Raw genomic sequence first — 27,317 nt, 5'->3', positions numbered from 1 at the left:
TGTTGAACTTTTTTAAAAAAATTGTTGTTGATTCTTCTTTTTGTACAGACGAAAAAATTTTGTCGGTTATTTTTATTAATTTTATTAATCAAAAGCTGCACGAAATAAGTTTCTTTAGTCCACTTTGATTAAATTTACAGGCAGTACATCCCCCAGTCATCACTAAAACAATCGTTGTAGACTAAAAGGGGGCTATTTCTTCTTCAAATTCCGTTGTATGTGCTCTGTAATTAAAACTTTGCCGTTTTTTGCTAACTATATTCATTGATTATAAAAAACGCAGATCTTATTTTTGATTATTTTCACGAACAAAATATCTATATCTATAACTTTCGAATATTTAAGTTGCTTAAAGGACAAACATTATTAGCAGGGCTGGTTTTGGACTAATCTTGGACTACTATTATCCAAAAATATTCCGGATTGTAATCAGTCGGCCTTTTTTATAGAACGAAAATTCAAAATTTTTATATTTTTTAAATAACAGTACGTTTAAAAATCAAAGCTCTAATGAAATGATAGGTCTAATAGGCATGCTAATTAGCTCCAAATTAAAGTATATAGTTGATTACTGGAAAGCTTATTGTCATTCTGACTTTTAAAAATATTTGATTTGTGAAAAAAAAGGCTTATCGAAGTTTGCCTCCAATTTTCTCTTAATTTGGACAACTTGTAGCTTAGTGTCAGCAAATAACGAATGCTTCTTCTTTCTACTGACTTCAAATTTAATCTTCCTTGCGGCTTTACGCATGTTATGGTTTTCTGGCATTGATACTACTGGATTTCACATTTTTTTTTCAATTATTTACCCACTTTTCATGTTTTCTAGTTCTGTCACATTGTCACGTTTTTGAGAGTTCGTATAACACATTATTTGCGTTCAAAATGAGCACAAATGATAATATTAAAGTCCTTAGAGATATAGATTATGGATTTAACGCTTCGACTCCACTTTCTTGAGTTTTTTTAAATTTTGTCTTTAAGTGTAGTTTTTACTTTGTCTTTTTAGTCGTATGAAATTTACTGTACAATGACCCCGTTTCCTTGGCTTTTAATGGAAGAATAGATAGATGTGCCGATATTCTGATATTAGTAGATCGCTGATGGCTTTCATGACTTTCAAAACAGTTGTTTTTCAAAACAAAAAAAAATATTATAATTTCGCAATTTTGTTGCATTTATTGTGTGTTTGTTGTCTAGTCTCGTTGTTTACAGGCCAAATATGACATTATTGTCAAAAAAGCTGTCAAAATGGAGGATTGGTGTCACACAATCTACTGTTTTTAAAGAGTTCGTCATGACTTTACTGCCTTCGACACGGGTTTTTCACAAAAAAAAAAGTAAATTAATGTTTGATTTTTGTCATATTTGACGTTCCTTTTGCAGACGTAAGACATTTTCTGGAAAAATCAAATCGTCAAGGGCTTCTTTTGGATAAATAAACGAACCTATTCAATTATTTCATTTTCAATTTATGGCTTTCATGCCTTTGGAAATAATTTTTTGCGAAAAAAAAATAAATTATTATTTAGTTTTGCAATTTTCTTTTTCGTCTGCTTGTTACCTAATTTCATTAATGAGAACTCACATAAGAAATTATTGGTGTGCAATTAAACACATTTTGAGGGCCAAGCTATGGCCTTGCGGCTTCGAAAATGTTTTCTGTCAAGTTTTAACTAATTTTTTGTTTGTTGTCTATTTGTTCTATTTGTTGTTCTTTTTATAACCGCCTGAAAATTTGAAAACCGACAGTTATTAATTCTTCATATAGAAGCCTTGATAATCATACACCTGTGAGATTTCTTAGTTAATTTCCAATGGTTTTCATAACTTTGAAGTTAATTGTTTAAAAAAAATTAAGCGAAATCTTTAACATTACTGTTTTTGTTCTTTATTCTCTAATTGTTTCCAAGCCTAATTAAGGACTAGTCCCATGTCTTGCCTGACAAATTACAAGTTATTTTGTTTAATTTCAGTTTTATCTGACGCTATTTTGACTTTGTTTTTAAGTTTTTGTTTCATAAAACGGACTTGAAATTTTTGATGTAATTAATTTTTGTTGTTGTTTTTTGATTTTGCTGTTCGTCTTGACTCGCTGTCTTAATATTTGCAAAAATCATCAATCTAATGCATCATTTTTTACTCCACCACTGAGTTATTTGCTTTGGAGGCTATCGTTTTACTCATACACTATTTTTTTGGAGAAAAAATTCTGTTTTTTGGGGGTTTTTTTTGGGTGTTTTGAGATTCCCAAAAATATTTTTTGGGTTTTTCTATCTGTTCCTCTTTTGATAGGCAATCATGCCAAAATTGTGGATGAGGGGGGTCGGAACCTTATGTGCGGTTGCACATTACCGAGCCTCCTTGTTTTCATCTATAATTTTATAAGGAAATTGGAATTAAATTGGGTAGTTGCATAATAAAATTAGTTTTTTTTCATAAAAAAATGAGTTAAGTTGTTCATGGCTGAACTCTTTTGTCAGCTTTTGAATTCCACTCGCAGTTTATATTATTGAAAATTAGCTCATTTTTACGTCAGTTATATAAAAAAAATGGGGAGTAGGAAAACTGTCAATAAGAAAAATGTATGTCACCTTTTGAAAACTTTTTTAACGCCTGTCCATGCAAAGAATTAATTGAAATGACGGATGCATTGAATCTGCTTGATTTCATTAGGACTAATTCAGTGGCTAGTTTATCTTCATTACTTTTTTAAAACATTTTTCATATTTTAACTTTGTAAGAATAGAACAACTGAACCTACGAATTCTAATTTATACTTGATACTCGAAGAGCCGTGAAAAATTCAAGCCTCGATTTGTTCTGACAAAAAGTTGAAAATGTAGCGCCTGCGATTCAGTTACGAGAGCTTATCACTAATTTCGTTTTTGTTTACGTCCATAAAATATCGTTAGACGAAAATTCGCAAATTAAAAAGGTGCAACTGCTTAAAGTTACTAACTCCCAACTAAACCTAGAGGTTTTCGGAACATAAAACATTGTTTTGCATCTAAAAGTAAAAGTTAGCGAATAGGAACGAGCAACGGTTTTCCCGATATCAAAACCAGAGTCAGTTATTTTACATGAATAAGTTATGTTTTCCTCAATAAGTTGACCGCAGACAAAGGGTAAACTTAATGGCATTTTCTCTGATTGTGAAATTGTGAATCATGGTGTGCAACAAGGAACTGTTTTAGGACCACTCAATCTTCTTTTATATGTGAACGAATTTTCACCTAATATAAACACAACGGCAAAAATTAATTCAATTCGCTAATGGCACAAGTATTGTCTGTTGTGGAGAGAAAAGTAGCGCACATGGAAAAGTCATGGAATTTTTATAAAAAACAGAAGAATATGTAGAGATGAACAAACTAACTTTGAAAACAAAAAAAACCGAATTAATCTTTTTCTCGCTCGATAATTCTGATTTCGGATCTATTTTTTACAAAAACGAAGTTCTGACAACAGCAAAAGGTTGCAGATATCTTGGTATTCAAATTGACAGGAATCTTAGTATCGATGAGCAGCTGAATGAAACGTTAAAAAAGATGGCCCATGCTATCACATCAATTTACCTACTGAGACATCAAATTCCCCTGAACGCGCGCATTCTTCTTCTAAAATCACTTAAGTTTTCATACTTATCATTTTCGGCAATTTTTTTCAAAATTTATAAACGCCTTAAAAACCTAAAGCCCCTTAACAGACAGATTAACTGGGCACAAAGGTGTGCTTTCTACGTAAAAAGTATGATAAAGCGAGAGATCTGCTAATCCAGACAAAAACCCTACCAGCTGAGCTAATAATAGCAAAAATGTCGCTACTTAAATTTCGTTAAGATATAGGCAGGCCAGAAAAAACGAAAAATTTCACGGGTATCTGAATTTTCATCAAAATACTCGAACAAAACAATTCAAAACTAGACAGAATCCCAAAACCAGCTTTGGAATGAATTCGATTGTTCGTCATTGCGTACAAAAATGGAATAAGTTACCACAGTGGCTTCGGTTGGCAAAAAATGGAAACGTTTCTAAGAAAACGTTGAATGATTTCTTGCTCTCGCAACATGAAAAAATCCTTTGAATAGTAACGCAGGAGCTTTTAAAAGTTATTTTTATTTTTAGGAAAACAATCGGAAGAAAATTTTTTAATGTGATTCTTTAAGAATTTTATGTTTATTACTTTATTTTATTTGAATAATTTGAAGTATTTTTTGTTTCAAGTATATTTAACCGTATGGTTATAATTTTAAGTTACTTGTTGCAAAAAAAATTTAAAATTTATGACAAAAAAAAACGTAAAAGGAAATTTTTTGACAGTTGGCTTAACAAAAAAAACGATCGCTAATTATTTAATTAAGAGTAACGATGACTTCAGGGCTAAATGACATTGCAATGTGTAAGGGAGCAGCCGCCTTTCTGATCGCAGTGAACAAAAGGAAACCTCCAATTGACTGTTTTGACGAATCAGGAGTGAAACCCTCGACAGTCAAGGGAAAGATCTCTTTTAGAAATATCAACTTCTGGTACCCCACTCGACCCGATGTTCAAGTGTTGAAGAAAGTTAGTGGAAATCCTTTCCTTAATCAGCTTACAAGATTCTTTCATTTCTCAACTGAAAGTGCAGGAAATTTCAGTCCCAGAATGAAGTGACCAAGGCTTGCTTAGTAGAACAAAAATCAGGTCTTTCCCATTATACCCCCCCTCCCCAGCTTAGTCGTCAGATAACCTATAGCCCCCCCCCCCCCCACAATCATGGTAATTATACTATAATGGGGTGCTATAAATTCATGGGGGCTATAATGGGAAAAACCCCAAAATGCGTACTATCGGACCCCGCCTTGAACCATTTATTAAAAATCAATCATGTCAAAGTCAAGCTTCAATTTGAACTTAGAGTTATATTTAAGTTAGGCTGTGGAAACCATTATCAGTGACAAAAAATTAGTTTGAGTAATCACACCTGATAACTTAAATAATTTTTTTTGTTCTCCATATTGTGATCATTTGTTTCAGGTATCGTTTGACGTGAACCAAGGTGAAACAGTAGCCCTAGTGGGTCACTCAGGGTGTGGCAAGAGTACATGTGTCTCTATGGTGCAGAGATTCCACAATCCAACAGAGGGTGAGTGTGCTCCAATCATTTCAGGGTACAAGAAGCATTTTGAAATTGGTAACATAAAAGAGAGCTCTGATTGAACGTAACAAACATTGTTCAGCTCCGAATCAAATAAATTCTACAACTTGTATCTGTCGCATTTTAATACAAATTTGGCTGACAATCTAGCCCCCCCCCCCCCCCCCCATAAAAATCATTGAAAATATAGCCTCCGAATAATATATAAATACTATGTCTGGGGGTGGGGGTTGGGGGACTTCGGCTGCTTCTTTAAGGCTCACGGCTTTGAACGTATTCGTTTAAACTTCAGCCAAGATTTTTTTACCAGGTCACAGTCTGGTATTGACGAGTCATGGTGATTCTCAGTGAAACAACACTTGAATTGATCGGTACGAACAAGTACGACTTGAAACTTATTTAAACATGATTAGGACTTCGAGACTTCTTTTTGGTAGGCAGCAAACTGTTCTTCTGGTTGTAGTTCTACCGATTTTGAAGTTTGCGTTGCAAAAGTTACCCGTACCTAAATTTCAGAGTAATTCAGAACTGGAAGTTTTTCAGAAACTATTCAGTACTGAATCAGAGTCTGTACATGTTTACATTGAGCATTTTGCAGACAACAGTGAGCAAAACTTCAATTAGCCTAAAACTTTTATCCCGAATTTCTTTGTTAATTACGTACGAGTCCAGCGTATAATATGGACTTTAAAAGATTTTTTTATTTTCGCGTTCTACAGGGAGTCATCGAATTACGAAACTTCTGAGAGCAGTAGAGTGAAATCCGTTGTTTTTATTCACATTTACCAAAATTTTTGCCTAAAATTTCGTCAGTTTTGCTAAAATTTGTTAAAATTTAAAGAACGGAGTTGTTGATTTTACTTTCAAAGACAAATATTGTCAACAACTTCTATTTAAATTTTTTGTCAAAAATTGTGGCTAAATATTTTAAAATTCAGCCTTTATCATCAAAAATAGCACGAAATTAGCGCCCTTAGTCAACTTTAACCAAAATTTGCCCAAAAGTACAGACCCAAACGCCACTAACACAACCTTTGTACACTCAAAAGGGGCTATTCCTACTTCAACTTTTGTTGAGAGTGCTCTGTAATTAAAACTTTTCTGTTTTTGATAACTTTACTCGTTGATTATCAAAAACGCAGCATTTATTTTTGATTTGTTAACTAGCAAATTACCTATATCTATTACATTAGAAAACTAAATGTTCCTAATGGACGAATAGCATTAGCAGGCTAGATTTGAGGCAATCTTTTACTGTTACAAATTAAAAAGTATTCGGAACGTAATCAGTCGGAATTTTTTTCAAAAGAGATCGATCTTTTTTTTTATTTTAGCTGAAGAACAGAACGTTTCAAATCAGAGCTCAGTAGTGAGAGGTCAATTGGTTTTCTAAGAGCTTAAATTAGTGCATCTAGTTTTTCACTTGAAAGCTCAAGGTCGTTTTCACTTTTAAAAAATTTTGATCTCTAAAAAAATAATGAGTTTTTGAACTTTGCCTCTACTTTTTCCTAATTTGGTCAACTTGTAGCTGAGTTTAAGACAAAAAAGAATGCTTCTTCTTTCTGCTGATTTTAAACCTAATCTTCATATCGGTTTTACGCTTTAAGTTTGGTTTTCTGGCTTTGATAATAATAGATTTCTTATTCTCTTTTTTTTAGGTATTTGCACATTTTCACAATATCACATTATTCACTGTTCAATTATCACATCATTGGCGTTCAGAATAAGGCAATAATGAGAATATCAAAATCCTTAAAGGTATAGATTATGGTTTTAATGGCTTTGACAAAACTTCCTTGAAGAATTTATTTGAATTTGTTTTTAATTGTCACTTTTACTTTGTAGTTTTAGTAGTTTCCTGTATGATGACAGGTTTCATTGGCTTTTCATGGACAAACAGATGAGCCGAATGTCTTATATTAACAGATAAATGAAGGCGATCATGACTGTGAGGGCGATTGTTTACCAAAGAAAAGCATTTTTAACTTTGCTTTTTTGATTTTTTTTTGTCTATTTGTTACCAATTCTCGTTAATGACAAGTCCAATATGACGTTGTTGGTGTCAAGGGAAAGTGTCAAAAAGGACGAGTGTCATGAAATATAATGTTTTAATAGAATTTGTTATGTATTGGCTTCGACACGGTTTTTTTTAAAAAAAAAGGAAAATAACTTTTGGCTTTGTCATATTTGACGCTCTTTTTGTAGACCTAAGACATATTCGGGATAATTTGAGGTCACAAGGGCTTCCTTTGGACAATGAAACAAAACCTATTTATTTTTTTCTAACTAATGGCTTTCACGACTTTGGAAGTAGTTTTGTGTCGAAAGAAAAACAAATGTATTACTTAAATTTGCTTTCTTATCTTTTTTGTCTACTTGTTACCTAGTCTCATAAATAGCCACAAAGTAATTTATCAGTATTCAAAGACGGCGCAATCCGTAATTGACGGCAAGTTCTAATGGCAAGTTCTTTGATGGCAAGTAATTGAAGGCAAGTTCTTTAATTGCAAGTTTTAATTGAATTTTTGGCTGTTGTCTTTCTCTTGTTCTCTTTAACCGCATAAAAAATTGGTCAAGTCAAGGACAAGTCTTTAAGAACAGGTTCAATAGAATCATTGATACTCGTTGTTTTTGTTTGCTTTTGTTGTTCTTCTTGACTCGCTTTCTTATTATTGGCATATCTCATCAATCCTACTGCATCATTTTTTACTCCACTGAGTTATTTGCTTTTGGAAGCTGTCTTTTCATTCATACACTATTTTTTTAAATACTTGAATTTTTGTGTTTTTCTATCTGTTCCTCATTTGGTAGACATTTATGCCAAAATTGTGGATGAGCGGGGTCGGAACCTTATGTGCGATCGTACATTACCGAGCGTCCTTGCTTTCAATTTGTTTTCCTAATTAGTAAAGCGATGTTCTTTCATACAACGTTAGTCGCAATTTATGCTTTCGTTCATTGTTGTCTAAATGAAGCGTTATTCCACGGCTATCGTGGAAAACAGTGGCCAAATTCAAATGAATTTCCCTGTTCGAGCATGTACCCTTTACAACTTAATGGACTGAAACAAAGTTTTTAGGCGAAGTGACGTTGGATGGGGTTGATCTGAGGTCCATCAACATCCAGTGGCTCAGGCGCCAGATTGGACTGGTTAGCCAGGAGCCAGTGCTCTTCGGATACACTATAGCCGAAAATATTGCATTTGGACGAGAGGGTGCAACTCTGGACGACATAGAAAGGGCTGCCAAAATGGCCAATGCTCACGATTTCATCATGAATTTCGAGAATGGATACGACACAGATGTGGGGGAGAGGGGGACCCAGTTGTCGGGGGGTCAGAAACAGAGAATCGCGATTGCTAGGGCACTTATCAGGTATTAGAGTGGTGTCAGGACATCCCGTGTTGACCTTTCTTAGCAACCATATCCAAGAGCCATATATGGTTCCATACACGCCATACAAAATTTTCGTTGCATGATCTTACCATGGTTGCCAAGTTTTTTAAACATTTTTTTTGCGTTCCAGCGATTCCATGCCAATATATCCATTGTGACAAAATACCCAAAATATACCCAACATTTTATCCTATTGTTGGAACTACCAGAATGATTATTTAGCACTATAATTAGCTAATGCCTTATTGGCCATGCCTCAGCGCCCTGTTGCACTAGGTATGAAACTGTTACAACTAAACATGGGATTAAATTATTAACTTAAATTTGAGAAAGCATGCTAGTTATACAGAAAAAATTGCTAATTTATAATCGTATTGTTAAACAAAATTTCAAAGGGAATAATTTGGGTATAACGGAACTTTGAGTATTTTTCCATTGGGTAAATTGTCGTGCAACCAATAGAGTATATCTCAAAAGTTTAACATTAGAGTTGGAATTGTTAACAAATAAAAAAATCTGTGATTTGTTTAATTGAATTAAGTCTTGCTTGGTTTACTGAACAAAAATGTTTTGAATGAAACATCTGCAACCTATAGTATCTCATGATTGTTTAAAAAACAACTAAAGAAAAAAACTAATTCAGATAAACTAGATTAAAAGATTTTAAAAAGATAAAAATAACTGCCCGGATCTGAGTCACATAATATTTCAGCACTGAATCATAGTAATTTCATTATGATTTTTACTCAAGAGTTCTAATCATGGCACTTATTAGACATTTCATGGTAAAATTCATGATAAAATTCTGATTTCTCTCTGAACATAATGACCCCTTTTTCTGTAAAAAAAAATATGTATAGGATGCGCCTTTACGCTGATTTTAGTCTGCACATCACGGGAATCAGCGTTGCTCAACTCATTTCTACTGGTTTTCGAGGAAAAAACCGCTATAGGCAATATAAAAATCAAATTTAATAAGCTTGTTATTAACAGTATTGAATAGTTATTAAAATAGTTATAAATAGTTATTAATAGTTATTAATAGTAAAAGTTTTTATCTAAAAGAAGTTCAAATAGCATTTAAATAGTTTCCTTGAGTGTTTTCCAGTTTGTTTTAGCTTTCTCTATTAGTTTGTTCTTTCTGCCTTCCTCATTCTATCAAAGTTTATCCGTTAGTGTATCGGTTAATTAATTTAATTTTTAATTTTTAAAAGTTAATTTTTTATCTGGTTTACCTTGACCGAATATTATCTGATAAATCATAAGCAATAAAATAACTGATAAAATAAACCAATCGATTAAAGAATGTCTAAAAATAAGTTAGCTATGTCGATGAAATGACTTTAACTTGACTTGTGTGTTATCTCGACTTTAGCTCGGCCTAAATTATTGATTCTGAACCTTTTCTCGACCCAATATTCACTATTTCGACCCAGGTTTGATGTTCAACTTTCGTTTGCCCAAATTTTTGCGCTAGATCCAAAGAATTTATATGCCTTTTTAAGTCGGCTAACACATATAACGCCTTCAGCGGGTCTGCCATTTCAAAATTTTTAGTGGTCATGACGTTATATTACAAAACGAACTGTGTAATTAAAAATATGATAACTTTATATTTTTGTGATAAAAACATTTAAATTAAAGCCCACTAAATTTATTACAAATCAAGTGACAAAAATTAGAGATAAACTGAGCATTCAGTTACATTCAACCAAACAAATTTGCTATATTGTTTTTAGCGACCTCTAATTTAAGACTAGCGACAGTTAATCTTAAGAATTGAACTTTTTTATGTTTTTGGCGAACGTCCGACCGTTTTCTATGTTGGTTTGGACTGCCTGTGGCAATACTATATTGGTGTTGCTATTCATCCACAAAAAAGAGAAAAAAAATCTATTACTTATCAGGAAAAATCAATTGCTTGACCATGAAAAGACCACGCTCGATTAAATTTTGCTATGAAAAAACCGTAACTGGACGGATAAAGGGACTTTACCTCTAGTGTAACTATGTGCTGGGCCATGTATTTATAATCAATATTGTAACCTCTATGAGAATTATCAAGTCCTTTCATAAGTGGAGGTCTAAACCTGAGTAGCGTTCGCTCTACTTGATGATTCACTCTTGTTCGCCAGTCTTCTTTTCTCGCCACTTTATGGTTTAATTACTCAATAGAAGAGCAAAGAAGAAATGGAACCATAAGATCATAACAACTCAAATGCTTAACAGTAAAACTAGTAGAAGCCAAAATGTCCGATGAACGACAAAACACATGATCACTTTCAGAGACCCCTCAATTCTACTACTTGACGAGGCAACTTCAGCTTTGGACACGGAGAGCGAAAAGGTGGTTCAAGATGCACTCAACAAAGCCAGCAAAGGCAGGACCACAATTGTGATTGCCCATCGTCTGTCAACCATCAGAAATGCCACTAAAATCATCGCATTCGAGAACGGCGTCATTAAAGAAGAGGGGAACCATGATCAACTGATGGCCCTAGATGGGGTGTACGCTGGGCTGGTCAGGAAACAAAACCTGAAAGCTATGGGTGCGTACTGTATTTCATATTTAAAAGACAGAAAAGACAAAATTGTTTTTGACCATCACTTAAACACGTGTTGTTATATAGCAAGTTACTGTGTATCTGAAGTATTTTTTGAAAACAAAAACTGAATATCGAAACTGGAATCAGCTTTTCTCAAAGTACTGGCATAGAAAGTAATGATGAATGTTAGCCAATATCTATTTCTTTACTATTTGCCATCAAAAAACGTTGATTTCAATATCGTAACAACAATTTCCATTAAAAAGGTGGAAGAAGCTCACTAACGTTCAGGGCTGATCAATTCCCTCATAAAATAGGGCTCTATTATAAATTTTCTAGACATCTTAAAGAAGGAAGCGGATTCGGAAAAAAGAACGAGAGATATTTTTGAAACATATCAAACCTGAAAACTGTTAATCAGAAAACCGTCAACACGTGCTGTGGTTTAAATAAATAAATACCCGAGTTACCTCTCAGAGCATTTCGGAAGCATTGTATTCGAAGTTCATCAATCGCTGAACCATAGTATTTCACGTTTTGCAATGCTAAACATTGCATAAGAATTCCGCTGTATGTCTGAGCAGAATGGCTCGCGTTTAAATTTGAGCTCAAGATAGAAATTCGTCAATATTTTTTTCAAGTTATGTTCAAAACTTGCAAATTCAAAAGTTAGTATAACAATAGTTATACTAACTTTTGAATTTGCAAGTTTTGAACATAACTTGGAAAAAATGATGGACAAATTTCTGTCTTGAGCTAAAAATTTAAAAACTGGAGAAAAATTGGAAGAGATGTTAACCCTAGTGATGAGTTAAGTAAAAACTTGCAAGAGTCTTGTAAGCTGATCCAAAACCTGCAAGATTCTTAAAACAACTTTGCAAGTTTCTAAATTCTGAAAAAATTTCGAAGTATTTTTTGTAGCTAAAACTATATGAAAACTTTTCCACCTGAATTCTTAAAATAGCTTCTGATTGTGAAGCCTTGCAGGAAATTTTCAAGTTTCTTGCAAGATTTCAATTTCAAATATACTTTTCGGACAAACAACTAGAAACATCCTGAGCTTCTAAATCTCCCGAACTTATTCAAATAAAACTTTAATTTATCTAATAAGATAAAATTTATTTTCAACATTCTGCTCTTTATTTGCTCTTCAAGTATGCTCAGTAATGCACCGATTCTAATCGTCAAAGAAATTTAAAAAACAGATACAAAAGAGCTAAGACAAGATTTCTGCTGCAAAAACCCTAGCCACTCTCTGGTGCTTCCTTTCTCGTGCACATTGATTGAAGAGCTTGCAAGATGCTTGTAATTTTTTTAATTCTTCTTCCAACTTTTTGATTCAACTTGCTGGTGATCTAGCAAGATCAATAAAAAACTTGCAAGAATCTTGCATGTGAACAAAAAAACTTGCAAGAATTTTGCAAGCAACTTTGTACCCGTATACATTTGCTTGCAAGATTGCTTCCAAGATGCTTGAAGTCCGTCGATCAGCATTTGGCGTTTTGAGATATACAAACCTAGTGTTTCTCCTGTCTTTAAGAATGAGCTGAAACGAATAGAGTTCAGAAAACCTAAATCGCATTCTTTTCACTCATAATTAAGGGCTCCGCTCAATTTTGCTTCGATTCCCATAAAATCCTCACGCATGATTAATTAAAAATAAAATGTAGAATGCATTTTTAAAAATGAAACTTGCTTTAGAAACAACCGAAGAAGAGAAGAACCAGGCAATGGCAAGCATTGCATTCCAGCGACAAGACTCGAACAGGTCTCAAAAGAAACTCAGCCGTTCTAGAAAGTTCTCAAGGATGTCCGTCAGCTCCCAACGAACAGACGAGGAGGCGCTTATTGACCCAGACAGCAGTGAACAAAAACAGTCTCGACCAGGGTTTGGAGCGCTTCTGAAACTGAACTCCCCCGAATGGTACTGGATAATTTTGGCAAGTATTGCCGCAACTATGGTCAGTGGTGCATTCCCAGTATTTTCCATATTTTTTGGCGAAATGATTGGAGTCCTATCTAACGAAGCCACAATGTTGCACGACTCAATATTTTGGAGCTGTATGTTCTTGGTTCTGGGTGGCGTTATTGGATCTGGGTTTGCTATGGAAATGCTGTTCCTGGCCATCTCGGGAGAGAAATTGACAGAAAGATTGCGTTATACTGTTTTCGAGTCATTTATTGAGCAAGACATTGAGTTTTTTGACAAGGCTGACAATTCTACTGGAGCTCTGACGGCAAAGTTGGCCAAGGACGCTTCGCTTATTCAAGGTGAGAACTCATTAATCCCAAGTCAGAAAAATTTTTTAGAAAATTTTTTAAGTTGGAATTTTTAGGCAATTTGCTCGTAAATTTCCAACATGAAGTAGTTTATCGCCGTCTTTCATAGATTTCACAAAAATAGCCATTTCATGATAAAGGTGATATTGATGCCATTAATTTGGGACAAAGTCGACAAAAACTACCTTTATATAACAAAATGCGTTTTGTGATTTTGCTTCAGTGATAACGTTTTTATCAATCACTTTATCGAAAGAAATTTATGAAATTTAGGAGCGACTGGAGTTCGATTGAAGAGTGTATTTGAGGCCATGACTGGAATGGTGGTGGGTCTGGTAATCGCTTTCTACTATGGGTGGCAGTTGGCCCTCCTCATCCTGGCTGCGGTGCCCTTGATCACGTTCTCAGGAGCTATACAAGCGAGGATTGCCACTGGGTACCAAGTACAGGACAGTAGCAATACCCAAAAGGGAGGAAAAATAATTGTGGAGTCCATCTCAAATATCAGAACTGTTCACGCATTTGGTAAGTTGACCTCATAATGAAACAAGGCGGCTCGGTAATGTGCGATGGCACATAAGGTTCCGACCCCGCCCATCCACAATTTTGGCATAATTGTCTACCAAATGAGGAACAAATAGAAAAACCCAAAAATTATTTTTTTTGAATCCCAAAAAAGTCCAAGTCTTTCTTTTTCAAAAAATTCTGTATGAACGATAAGATAGCCTCCAAAGCAAATAACTCAGTGGAGTAAAAATTGATGCATTAGATTGCTGTAATATGTCAATATTAAGAAAGCGAGTCAATAAGAACACCAAAATCAAACAACAACAACAACAAACATTAATTACATCAAAAAATTTATGTCCCTCTTAAAAACTAATTTTAATAACAAAGTCAATATACCGTCAGATAAACCTAAAACTAAACAAAAATAACTTATAAATCACCAGAAAACATATGCAACCAGTCCATAAAAAGGTTTGGTAACAATTATACAAAAAAGAACAAAAACAGTAAAGTAAAAAAATTAACTTATTTTTTTTGAAACAGTTAACTTCAAAGTAATAAATACCATTAGGAATTAATTAATATAACCAAAAATTTACGATTACCACTGCTTCTATAGAAGGGCATTAGGACTTGTCCTTATTCATTTTTTAAAGCGGCTAAAAAGAACAACAAAGAACAAACAAAATTTCAATTGAAACTTGCCAGAAAACGCTGTCAAAACCGTCAAGCCAAATTTTGGCACTCAAAATATATTCGATGGCGCCTTCTTCAAACAACTATAATGTAGTACGTGGCCATTCATTAGTAAGACTAGGTAACAAGTAGACAAAAAGCGAAGTGCTAAAGTATGTAATACTATTAATTTTTTTTCGAAACAAAATTACATTCAAGGTCATGAAAGGCATTAATTACAAAAAGAGCTTTTTAAATAGGGTCGCTTATTCATGAAAAGGAAGCCCTCGAGACCTGTAATTATCCAGAATATTTCTTGCATCTAAAAAAAGAACGTCAAATGTGACAAAAATCAAATTAATTTACGTTTTTGTGAAAAACCGGTGTCGAAGCCAGTAAGGTCATAACAAATTCTTTAAAAAAAAGATTTTGGGACACCAATCCCTTTTATTCCCTTGACACCCATAATGTCATACTTGACCTGTAATTAACTAACGAGATTAGGTAACAAAAAGAAACATAAAAAGAGCAAAATTGCGAAGTTAAAAAGTTTTTTTTTTTAATTTTGGAAAACGATTGTTTTCAAAGTCATGAAAGCCATCAGCTATCTACTAATATCAGGTTATCGGTTCTTCTATTCTCCCATGAAAAGCCAATGAAAGCTATCACTATACAGGAAATTCCATACGACCGAAACGACAAAGTATAAATGACAGTTAGAGACAAAATTAAAAAATTCAATTGATTTCTTCAAGAAAGAGGCGTCGAGGCCGTTAAAACGATAATGCATATGTTTCAGGATTTTAATATGTTCAATTTGCTTTATTCTGAATGCTAATAAGGTGACATGAGAACTGTCATTAATGTGACAAAATTAGAAAACGTGAAAAACTGGCAAACATCAAAACAAACAAAAATCTGAAATCTTGTAGTATCAAAGCCAGAAAACAATAGCTTCAGGCTTAAAACTGCAACCGAGAATAAATGTTAAATCAGTAGAAAGAAGAAGCAGTCTTTCTTTGCTGACACTAAGCTGGAAGTTGAACAAATTAAGAAAAAAATAAAGGAAAAGTTAATTAAGCCATTATTTATTGAAAAGTCAAATATTTTTAAAAAAAGAAACGACCATAAACTTTCAATTAAAAAACTAAATGCATGAGCTTGGAGCTGCCTAGCAAGAGAATTGGTTGGACCTATCACTCTTGAGCTTTGATTTGATATGTTATGTTCTTTATTATTAAAAAAAGTCTTTTTTTTAAAAAAAAAAAAGAGCGACTGATTACAACCCGATTTTTTTTGGATTGTAACAGTCCAAGAATGGCCCAAAACTAGCCCTGCTAATACTTATTGTCCGTTAGGAACCATTGATTTTTCGAATGTTGTAGATATAGATAATTTATTAGTTGAAAACTTAAAATAAATTCTGCATTTTTGATAATCAACGAGTAAAGTTAGCAAAAAACGGCAAAGTTTTAACTACAGTGCTCTCAGCGGACTCTGAAGTAAAAATAGCGAAATAGCCCCCCTCTGAGTCTACAAAGATTGTATGAGTGTTGTTTGGGGGTGTACTGTCGGCAAATTTAATCAAAGTGGACTAAAGTAGCTTATTTCGTGCTGTTTTCGATGAAAAAGGCTAAAATTTGAAATGTTTATCCAGATTTTTTGACCAAAAAAATTAAATCAAAACAATCAACAATGCTTATTCGTCTTCAAAAATAAAATCAACGACATTATTCTTAATATTATAACAAATTTTAGCAAAACTGACAAAAATTTAGGCAAAAATTCCGGAAAATGTGAATAAAAACAACGTGAATTCACTCTACTTTTCTCAGAAGTTTAAACCTCGATAACTCCCTGTAGAAAACGAAAATTAAAAAAATCTTTTTAATTCCATATTCTACGCTGGACGAGCTTTCTAATGATACCAGTCTCAACTCTCTACGATGAATATATCGAGCGGCGAAAATTCACGGAACAAAAAAAAAACCCATTTGAGTATATAGTTCCTCCCCCCTCAAGAGGGTCGGAACAAAAATTGCACATTTTTATACCATTTCACTAATTTGTACGATTCTTTTTGTTTCGAAACAAGTTAAATAGATTATAACCAAATGGTTAAAGATACTTGAAACAAGCAAAAAAAAATGCCAAAGTCATGCAAGCAGTTATTTGTTATTTTAAAAATCAAATCAACAAATTAATAAAATTATTAAATGTGTTGTTTTCGTCCTAACAATAAAGAAAAACTTCATAGTCTTGCATTTTAGTTGCACATTTTATAAAATTTAACATCCATTATCAATAACTGACAGGCATACAGGTACAGCCATGATTAAATTGCCAAAAGGACATTTTTTTCAATTTCGAAGATTTATTTTCAAGCTGTCGATGGATCTGTGAGCAAAAGATGGCATGAATGCGGAACTGGTTGGTTTACACAGTAGTTCAACCTTTTACATAGCATATTGAGATACTAAATTGGCAACCGGCTATAGAATTGAGTGCACTTCGAAACTTTCAGTTCCGAAATCACACACGACATTTTAGTTGTAATGAAAAACCACACCATTTTTCTATGAAGATGCGTCAGGTGTAATTTCACACTAAAAAATTTGCCTCGTGTGATGATTAATTTTTTGAGTGAACGAGCTTATCAGGAAAGTTACCAATTTTTATAGAAAAAGTCTTCAGTAAGCTTTTTATACAGCTGTTATTCTAAACAGTCATAAATTCAATACGAAATTGATAACGTTAATAAACACTCAGTCTTTTTTGAGTGTGGTAACCAAGGTTACATCAATCTAGATTAGATTTGACCGGTTTTCTGACCCCCGTCTCCAGTGTATGAGGTATTGAAATTTTCCCAGCAAACCTTAATTAAGTTCAATTAGACAGAAAAGCAGTTGATAAAGAACACGGAAGAAAGATAACAAAAGAAAATCCAAAAAGTCTGTATTTTGTCACATATGACTTATACGCTTTAAGGAATTAATTCTTCCAAACGTTGTGACCCTTTTTTGAGTTAAGGCCAGCCAAAAAATATGAAAAATGTATTTCTAAAGTTCAGATAGTTAGTTTGCGAACAATATTGTTCAGAGGATGACGATAATAAAAACAGGTAAAACAGGAGAAGCACAGAGCAATCATACATAAAAGAAGTTTTGAAATGTTTGGTACTCCGTCTTTTTGTACTACTTCAGGGCATTCTTTCTACTTTTACGAAATAACATGAGATGCTTGCTAAATAACTGGTCTATAATCGTTTTTGTACTTGAGACTTTATTCTCAATTATTGGGACGTTAACCAGATATTTTTTATGTAATGAAATAAATTCGGTACTGGTTTCGGCACCTTCCAATTTGCCTGTAATAATGTTGCTTCTCATTGCTTTGACCTTGGACCTCGAAAAACATCCCAACAAGCAGTTAGCACATGTTAATTACATGTATCGATCTATTTAATATTGGTTCCTTGTCCTGTTAAAGGCCTAGAGCGTCAGTTCATAGACGACTACAACGCAATAATAGATCCGCTACACAAGAAGGACGTCAAATTAGCCCACGTGTTTGGGATCACTAACGGGCTAGGGTTCAGCCTGCAGTACTTCATCTACGCAGCCGCTTTCAGACTCGCCACCCACTTGATTGTGAATGGAAAGATGGATCCCCCAGAAGACGCCTTCAAAGTATGCACCAATTTACCAAACACAATTTTTTGTTTGTATTTTTTTCGGTGCATTTACCTCATCTCGAGGCTATAAATTCCCTCCAATAATCAAATTTTGGGCTTCTTTTTCGGGTATAATAAAATTGCCTCCAATTAGTTTCAGTCATCATAACTTACTTTGAAACACAACCGACTAATAATTTGTTCTGAAATGAGTTGCGAGGAGTTTGGGGGTTGGTTTTCTTTAATTGTAGATAGTGCGTCTGTCTGTACGTATGTGGGTGTTTGTCTGTTTAATTGCTTTTGAACGCAGTTCATAGCAATTATTGTAAACGTGTGTGTCTTTTTTTATGCAAATCTTTCGCTTGACAATTTTGCGCTTTTCTTCTAGAACATTCTTTGACATCTCAAGTGACTTTTTCACGCTTTCGTTCATCATTTTTGAGTGATCTCTAGTGCTCCGAAGTTGCTAATATAAAATCGGTTGTGGCGTAGTAGAAGTAACTGACTTGTAGCGCAGTGGTTAGTGAGGGTGGAAATGGAGCGAGAGGTCAGTGGTTCGAATCCCGGTGGGGTCAAAGTTTTTTGAACCCATAAAAAAATTGATCTAGGCTAGAGCCCCTGATGAATTAAATTGCCTCGCCGGTCGTTCAAGAGCAATTCTTCCGACATTTGTCGGTTTATGTTTGTGTGTGTGTGCGTGTGTGTTGTTTGTGTGTATGTGTGTTTGTGTATGTGTGTGTGTTGTAAGTGTGTTTGTGTGTTATGTGTGTGTGCGTGTTGTGTGTGTGTGTGTTCGTGTGTTTGTGTATGTCTGTTGTGTTTGTGTGTGTTTGTGTGTTTGTGTATGTGTTGTGTGTAAATGTGTGTTGTGTGTGTTTGTGTATTATAAGTGTGCACCTGTTGTGTGTGTGCTTGTGTTTGTGTGTTAAATGTGTGCTTTGAGTGTGTGTGTTTGTGTTTTGTGTGTTTGTGCAAGTTTTTTTTGTGTGTGTGTGTTTGCGTATGTGCGTTGTGTGTATGTGTGTTGTGTGTGTATTTGTGTGTTGTGCGTGTGTATTTGTGTGTTATGCGTGTGTATTTGTGTGTTTGTGTTGGGTGTGTTGTGTTTTCGGGTATAATAAAATTGCCTCCAATTAGTTTCAGTCATCATAACTTACTTTGAAACACAACCGACTAATAATTTGTTCTGAAATGAGTTGCGAGGAGTTTGGGGGTTGGTTTTCTTTAATTGTAGATAGTGCGTCTGTCTCTACGTATGTGGGTGTTTGTCTGTTTAATTGCTTTTGAACGCAGTTCATAGCAATTATTGTAAACGTGTGTGTCTTTTTTTATGCAAATCTTTCGCTTGAGAATTTTGCGCTTTTCTTCTAGAACATTCTTTGACATCTCAAGTGACTTTTTCACGCTTTCGTTCATCATTTTTGAGTGATCTCTAGTGCTCCGAAGTTGCTAATATAAAATCGGTTGTGGCGTAGTAGAAGTAACTGACTTGTAGCGCAGTGGTTAGTGAGGGTGGAAATGGAGCGAGAGGTCAGTGGTTCGAATCCCGGTGGGGTCAAAGTTTTTTGAACCCATAAAAAAATTGATCTAGGCTAGAGTCCCTGATGAATTAAATTGCCTCGCCGGTCGTTCAAGAGCAATTCTTCCGACATTTGTCGGTTTATGTTTGTGTGTGTGTGTGCGTGTGTGTTGTTTGTGTGTATGTGTGTTTGTGTATGTGTGTGTGTTGTAAGTGTGTTTGTGTGTTATGTGTGTGTGCGTGTTGTGTGTGTGTGTTCGTGTGTTTGTGTATGTCTGTTGTGTTTGTGTGTGTTTGTGTGTTTGTGTATGTGTGTTGTGTGTAAATGTGTGTTGTGTGTGTTTGTGTATTATAAGTGTGCACCTGTTGTGTGTGTGCTTGTGTTTGTGTGTTAAATGTGTGCTTTGTGTGTGTGTGTTTGTGTTTTGTGTGTTTGTGCAAGTTTTTGTGTGTGTGTGTGTTTGCGTATGTGCGTTGTGTGTATGTGTGTTGTGTGTGTATTTTTGTGTTGTGCGTGTGTATTTGTGTGTTATGCGTGTGTATTTGTGTGTTTGTGTAGGTGTGTTGTGTGTGTGTTAGTGTGTTGTGTGTGTTCGTGATGTGTGTGTGTTTGTTTGTTGTGTGTGTATGCTTGTGTTTGTTGAGAGTGTGTTTGTGTGTTAAGTGTGTGCTTTGTGTGTGTGTGTGTTGTGTAAGTTTGTGTGTGTGATGGAAGAGAACTGCACAATGATTGAATGACCACAAGTTTCACCAGTTCATCTTGTTTCTGTGGACGAAAAGTCCCATATAATGATACCATCAGAACAAACAAAAAACTCTAAGGCTCATAAAAACCAAACGCTAAAATCAACCATGGCCTATAGAAATAGTCCCCATCCAGTATATTTCTTACTTTTAACCGAAGAAATTCTGCAAAAATGCAGACAAAACTTATGAAATTTCTCCACTGACGAGCAACCACTTTGAGTTTTGCCAACCAATACTAGCTACAGTACTATAAATACAAATCAAGCATTTTTTGTGATAATGTCCAGTGTCCGAAAACAGATTTCAGCGTTTGAAAAGATATATGACAAAATTTAAGTCGTGAACAACTGGATTCAAAAATAGAATTCGGAAACTCTAGAAACGAACCGATTCTTTGTACTACCCTGAGGCTGAAAATGAAACTAAACAAAAGAATTGAAAAAATTAAACCAGAATATTCTTGGTCTGATTATGTCTCCATGAATAATTGTGACTGATTATTTCCTTAATTAAGCCTGAGCTTAAAAATCAATTTTTTGAGTTAGGTAACTCACTGTTAGAGGGTTGAGACGAAACAACCTCAAGTAAATTTGCTTAATATAAGTTTGATATGGCTTGACATAACGCTCGGCTGGTTCAATGTATACTTGGCTAAAGAAATGAAGCCTTGAGGAATAAGGAAGAATGTGAAAACGTGTTATAAGTGAAGCTTAAGTTCGAGAGCTTAAGACCAGTTGATGTAAATGGGTAGCACTCTAGGCTTGCAAGTAAGAGATGCTGGTTCGAATCCAGTACTAGTCCATTTTTACAGTAGTTACATTTGCTTATACCCGGTAACGGCTGAACAAACTCTACCTTTAAAAAACCAAAAATGACGGAAAACCAATATTCGCCTTCGGTTTGCGAAAAACACCAGAAAAAAACCATACTCCTTTGTGAGTCGTATATAGCAAAAAGGGCCAGTAGTTGCCTTAAACTTCCTCTGGGAGCATTTATTATCTGTTGAGATATCAATTTTTGCTATGTCAAAAGTTCTATTGTGAGGTGCGCTATAACTCTCCTGGTTATGAGAAGTCCAAATCGGAAACAAAACTTTAAGTATTTATAGTATTTTGGCGTTGAAATAAAAACACTGAATGTCCAAAATCACATTTGATAATTATATAATCGTAATATAGAAAAGGTAGTGTAATTTTATTACAAAGTATATTATATAACAACATAAATGCTTATTAATGTACAAAGAAAAAGTAAAGTAAAGGTCACCAAAAAAATAATTTCGTTCTTTTTGCAAATCGAATGTCCTTCCAAGAAATATGGCCATGTATTACGTTTCTTCTATTGAAAGCAAAATTAAGTGTAAAAATTTGAAATGTAAATTGATAGCTGATAAAAACGATGTGCTCAAAAATGCATTAAAAATATACAAATTAAAGAAAATGCAAAATAGACAGCATTTTTTTTCTTTGTTTCAAATAACTGATGAGTTTTGTGACCCAGTAGACCTTTATGCCTCGTTTTCGATATTTTCAAAATGACCTTATCTAACGTTTAAAGTTTTGAATTTGAACACTGATTTTGTAAACGACACTAATTTGTCAAACATGACAAAGATTTATGCTAATCTTTTTTGTTAAATAAACGATTCTCAATTCAAATTGGTTCTCTTTGCAAATAATTTTAAAGTTAGTTCAACTAATTTGTTCATTAACTTTTGTTTTATTTCAAATTTAAAATTGTATATATAATATAATTAAAAGTAATTCTAACTCATTATTCATTATTGCAGTCAAACACTGGTAATTTAAAGATTCGAGTCTATTTTGGCATTGACTTTCCGAAAAACATTTATGAAACAGTAGTAATGAAACAGTAATGAAACAACCTGGATGGAAGCAAACTCCAGTCTTACATATATTATATTTTAGGTCATTTTCGCTCTTCTGTTTGCGGCATTCGGAGTGGGACAGAGCACAGCTTTTCTGCCTGATTTTGCCAAAGCACAGGTGGCTGCAGACAATGTGTTGAAACAGCTGGCAACAGAACCACTGATTGGAAATGACTCCAGAAGTACTAAGAGTGCCAAGAATATACAAGGCAACATCACCTTCTCTGACATACAGTGAGTTACATGCCAGATAGTTTCAATTAATCCTGATCCTTTCCATTTGTGCCCCCACCCCCACAAACGAAAAAGATGCGCAATTCCTATGGAAACTACCGTATTAAAAGTGAAACGGTTCCATGCTAAGATAAGAATGTTGCAAGAATTACGATTCAGGGTTCTGATTCCTATGAACATGCATGATTGTGATTCCTGCATCCTGAAATGTGATTACCAAAATCTTACCACAAAACCAACCAGTCTAAAAGGAATTTTTCAAATGTTTCAGCTTCTTCTACCCAGAGCGTAAAAACCAGAAAATCCTAAACGGCCTGACTCTGAATGTGAAAAGTGGGCAAAAGGTAGCATTGGTGGGTTACAGCGGGTGTGGAAAGAGTACCCTCATGCAACTCATCATGCGATTCTATGACCCCACAAAAGGACAAGTTACCATAGATGGAGAGGACATTCGAAACTTTGACATAACCAGCCTCAGGTCAACTATGGCCATTGTTAGTCAGGAACCGACTCTTTTTCAAGGATCCATATTTGGTCAGTACCAAAACCCGTTTTAACTCCAGACTGAAGTCTCAAAACGCATGAGCAAAGAACTTTCCTGTTTTCGAACAAATGCATTATAATTGGGGGAAAAAGGATCTTTTCTGTTTGTGCCCCCCCCCCCTCCCAATTACCTTAATGGGTGCATACTATTTGCACCTCCAATAGCACGTGCTATATTTTTGAGTATTGATTTTTTGGGTCTTTTCAATTAATGGCCCCCACTAGCTTAGTGGTGAGATAGCCTATACCCCCCCCCTCCTCCAATCATGGTAAATATACCATAATAAATAAACGAAAAAAAAGGAAAATATCCGGCCAAAATTCGCAAAACTTTGGTAACCTCACATCATTTCTTACAGCAACTTGACACGCGTGAAATAACTACTTCACCACCTCAACTATTGATTACAAAAAATGTCGTGTTGATTTTGCTGCTTCAATTTCTTCGCAGTATTTTTTGTTGTAGAAAACATTGCTTATGGACTTGAAGACTCCCACAGTGCTACTCTGGATCAAGTCAAGACAGCAGCCGAATTAGCAAACGTCGCCAAATTCGTGAGCGAACTCCCTGACCAATATAACACCCAAGTGGGCGAAAAGGGAGTCCAGCTTTCGGGCGGGCAAAAACAACGACTTGCCATAGCACGTGCTCTAATGCGACAACCTAAGATCCTACTTCTGGACGAAGCCACTTCAGCTTTGGACACCCAGAGTGAAAAAATAGTCCAGGAGGCGCTGGATAGAGCACAGGAAGGGCGGACTTGTCTGGTCATAGCCCACCGGCTGTCAACTATTCAAGAATGTGATCAAATTGCTGTAGTTGATTTTGGGCAAATCCAGGAGTTAGGAACCCACACGGAGTTGCTGGCAAAAGGAGGGATATATGCATCGTTGTGTAATCAACAAAATTTACAAAAGCACTGAAAGTAGTAACTTGATAGATTTCGACATACTTTTTAAAGACAAATCATTGCTTTATACAAAAATATGAGTGACAAAGTACTCATGCTTTGATATGCCATGTGTACGTGAGCTAATTAGTTCATTATGTAAGCAACTTGAATTCTTATTCTTAATCTTGAATTCTAATTGTAGGCAATAAAATTGCATCCTTAAGAAATCTGAAAGTGAAATCTCTCCTTCACTGATTATCTATTATAGATAACAGAGCTCATTGCAAGTTACATTTAACCCACATTCTTTAGTTTAAACTCCGCTGCCTTAATTGCTTCTGCTTTGGAAAAAAGTTGAGGAGCTACACGAAACACTATATCCTAACTAAAACAGAACGAGTAGATAGGCTGGAAAACTCTTACCATTGCATATACCGAACATTTCTTATTACGCATACCATTTCTTAAATGTAATACGTATTCAATAATGTTTGGCATGTGCGATGGCAACAGTTTTCAGGCCTATGTGCTTGTTTATAACGTATCACATATTGACTGATACTGTCTAAACCGAAACTACCAAAGATCTCTTATAATTTTTTGTCCCCTTTCTTCGGTCATCTGGACTAGCGTGGTAAATCTAAACAGGGTCAAATTAATTATGCCTCATGTTCATTGGTTTTAGTGACAGATAATCCTTCTATAAAAACTGTTTAATGTTGGAAACCAATAGCCAATTGAAAATGAGTGGGAGTTAAACTGTGATTAATTTCATCAATGAACTCTTGCAACTCAATGGCAGGGGCCAACCACTCGCAAATTTTAATCTCATGCAGTAAAAGGAGAGATCGATCAAATGTATATATTCTCATTACAGAAGAGAAGAGATCTAAAGAGAGGCTAAATTGAGAAGCAGCTGACTGAGAATTAACTGTTTAGTTTCAGAACACTTTATTAACCAGCCATGATAAAACAAAACTTAACATTTGCTAAACTTCAAATGAGAATTATGGCATTTGCATTATTCATCGCCAAAGGACGCCGACATTGTAAAATTACAATTAGTATAATCGTTTTTTGTCGCCATATCACACACTACAAGTATGGCCCCTTTTTGCGTGTTTAAGATACGTTTTGAGGAATTAGAAAGGAAAAATAGGGCATATGGTACTTTATTTAGTGGGCGCTGCCCGTTATGTCTCGATTGTAGTTGAGAATAAAACATTGGCCCACTTAAATTTTAAACAGATATTCTAACCTGGAGTGGCTGTAGTAGAAGCAAAAGTGGTCATTCCTTTATCTTTTGTCACCACAAACCTCACAGTTGTCGACATATCGTCTCTTTCTTCTTCTTCTTTGACCTCTTCAATCCTGTCACCTGCTTCACCTTCAATACTTTCGCTAAAAGCTTTGTCATCTTCAGATTCTTTGACGTCATTGACACTTTGAACTCTCTCAGTACGATCAGTTACGTCAAGTGTGACCTCGTGACCTTTATCTGTCCCATTGTCGGGATACTGATTGCTGCCTTCATTAACCCCGTGACCTCCAATTTCCGCCTCATGTTCAAAAGTTTTAGCTTTCTCTCTCAAACACGATTCTATACAGTGGTTATAGGTTAAGAAGTTGTTAGTGTTCCCCCCGCAGCCACTGTAATCAAAAGTGACACAATCTCGCATGCTCGGGGCAAAAGCATATCTGGGAACTTTATACGAGCAGTTGCCCGTGTCTATGAAGTCAGAACAATTCGTCTCACCGTAAAACCCGAACAACGCATGTGAAATATCCACGAAAAGTAACACAAGTAATAGTTGCGTCATAACCAAGTCATAAAACAATCGGGAATTTACAAAAGGCATCTTTCTTCAAAATGCTGCTGTGTTTGTCGTGAAGGGGAATATGAAGGGATGAATGAAAAGGGGCGGGATTTTAAGTTCAAATTTGTTTACTTGTTTGTTTTTCCCTGTCAAAGGTAAATTGGCGAAATGCAGGTAAGGTAACGTTTTTATAGTTCAGTTCTAAATAAGAAATTCAATATGGCGAACTATATGGAAAATTGAGTGTCTGAGGTATTTGGTTAATGAAATTTGAGCAAAATAGCTGGTTTAATGTAGGTGATGCTTTATCGTAAAGGAAGGAAATTGAAAATACGTAAAGGCTGCAGAAGAGAATAGAAGAGAAGAGGTTAAGCAAGTAGAACAGTTAATAAATGTAAAACATGTTCTATTTACAGTTCAAAGACTTGCACTATCTAGGAGGACACTTTTGATCAAAAGCACAAATAAAGCAAAGTAAAAATATTTTAAATATTTCACACGAACTGTGCACACAATTCCCCCATAATAATAGTGCAGCAAATTCTGTTTTAGCTGCAGAGTTCAATTTTCGCATTCTGTTTACTACAGAGCAATCGAATGTTGGGATTTTGGGGGTTGAGAAATTGGGGAGGGGGCACTGATGTTAAATGTGTCGCTTGGGAATAATCCATTTAAAAGCGGCTTTAAAGTCGCTGGCGCCTTGCAACCGGCTCCGAGAGAACAATTTTTATCTTTTCCAGGCAAAGATTAATCTAATCAAGCCTTTCTCTTTCAGACCAAGGTAAGACTCCGCTCAGCTCCCAATAATTCAAAGCCACTAAATCCTAAACAAAAAAGAAAAGGCAAAAATTGGTGAATTTCTTTACAAAACGTACGCACAGAATTCAAATTCTGCTCCGCATAATACCTCATAAATATTCAAAAGCCGCTCTTGTATTTCTGCGCATTCATAAAACTCATTTATAATATTTAGTGGGTGTAGTGATAGTTGTTATTTTCAGCCACGGTAGACTTGAAGAACGTCTTTCAACTTTGAACAACTTGCAGCCAAATAAAAAACTCACAACTTATACGGCTCTTTTCTGTCATTGAATAGAATAAAATAAAGTGAAACTTCAATTTGCATAGTAAAAATAATACATTGAGGTTCCGAATTGTATGGCTATATACATGCACTTCAATATGGTAAGTTATTAAAAATTTAGTGTTAGGGGGAAATGCGCATTTAAGGATACCATTGCGAGTGCTTGTTATACTGTACTAACATTTTATCAAGTATGTTTGAGAATATGATGCTTTAAAAAGTCTGAAATCTACGATCCACAAAAATTGTTTAAGATTTCTGGTCAAATCACGTCATAAAATCTCATAGAAATATATAAGATATGGAGCGTATTTTTTAAAAAAAGGTATAAGGCAAAAATGAAAAACGTTATTGAATTTTCAAAATAATAACTG

The 27,317-nt window shown here is 34.8% G+C and overlaps 2 protein-coding genes across 5 annotated transcripts in view; one reads left to right on the top strand and one right to left on the bottom strand.

Annotated features, from left to right (window-relative positions):
- LOC142339026 (ATP-dependent translocase ABCB1-like) overlaps positions 1 to 24,225 on the top strand; it is a 66,802-nt gene extending 42,577 nt beyond the window's left edge. For both annotated transcript variants that reach the window (XM_075388645.1, XM_075388646.1), the window contains 10 exons: positions 4,381 to 4,565; positions 5,019 to 5,127; positions 8,219 to 8,513; positions 10,821 to 11,083; positions 12,782 to 13,351; positions 13,634 to 13,885; positions 18,035 to 18,234; positions 22,413 to 22,606; positions 22,878 to 23,140; positions 23,616 to 24,225. In XM_075388645.1, the coding sequence (XP_075244760.1) occupies positions 4,381 to 4,565; positions 5,019 to 5,127; positions 8,219 to 8,513; positions 10,821 to 11,083; positions 12,782 to 13,351; positions 13,634 to 13,885; positions 18,035 to 18,234; positions 22,413 to 22,606; positions 22,878 to 23,140; positions 23,616 to 24,073 (2,789 nt within the window). In that variant the 3' untranslated portion in view covers positions 24,074 to 24,225. The remainder of the gene's footprint in view (positions 1 to 4,380; positions 4,566 to 5,018; positions 5,128 to 8,218; positions 8,514 to 10,820; positions 11,084 to 12,781; positions 13,352 to 13,633; positions 13,886 to 18,034; positions 18,235 to 22,412; positions 22,607 to 22,877; positions 23,141 to 23,615) is intronic.
- LOC142339027 (calsyntenin-1-like) overlaps positions 1 to 27,317 on the bottom strand; it is a 113,592-nt gene that overhangs the window by 50,376 nt on the left and 35,899 nt on the right. For all 3 annotated transcript variants that reach the window (XM_075388649.1, XM_075388648.1, XM_075388650.1), the window contains exon 2: positions 25,301 to 26,683. In XM_075388649.1, the coding sequence (XP_075244764.1) occupies positions 25,301 to 25,901 (601 nt within the window). In that variant the 5' untranslated portion in view covers positions 25,902 to 26,683. The remainder of the gene's footprint in view (positions 1 to 25,300; positions 26,684 to 27,317) is intronic.

The sequence above is a fragment of the Convolutriloba macropyga genome, chromosome 5, assembly GCF_964194025.1.
Source record: "Convolutriloba macropyga chromosome 5, txConMacr16.3, whole genome shotgun sequence".
NCBI lineage: Eukaryota > Metazoa > Xenacoelomorpha > Acoela > Convolutidae > Convolutriloba > Convolutriloba macropyga.
Note: the sequence above shows the minus strand (reverse complement) of the source record. Positions and strands in the feature narration are given on the sequence as shown.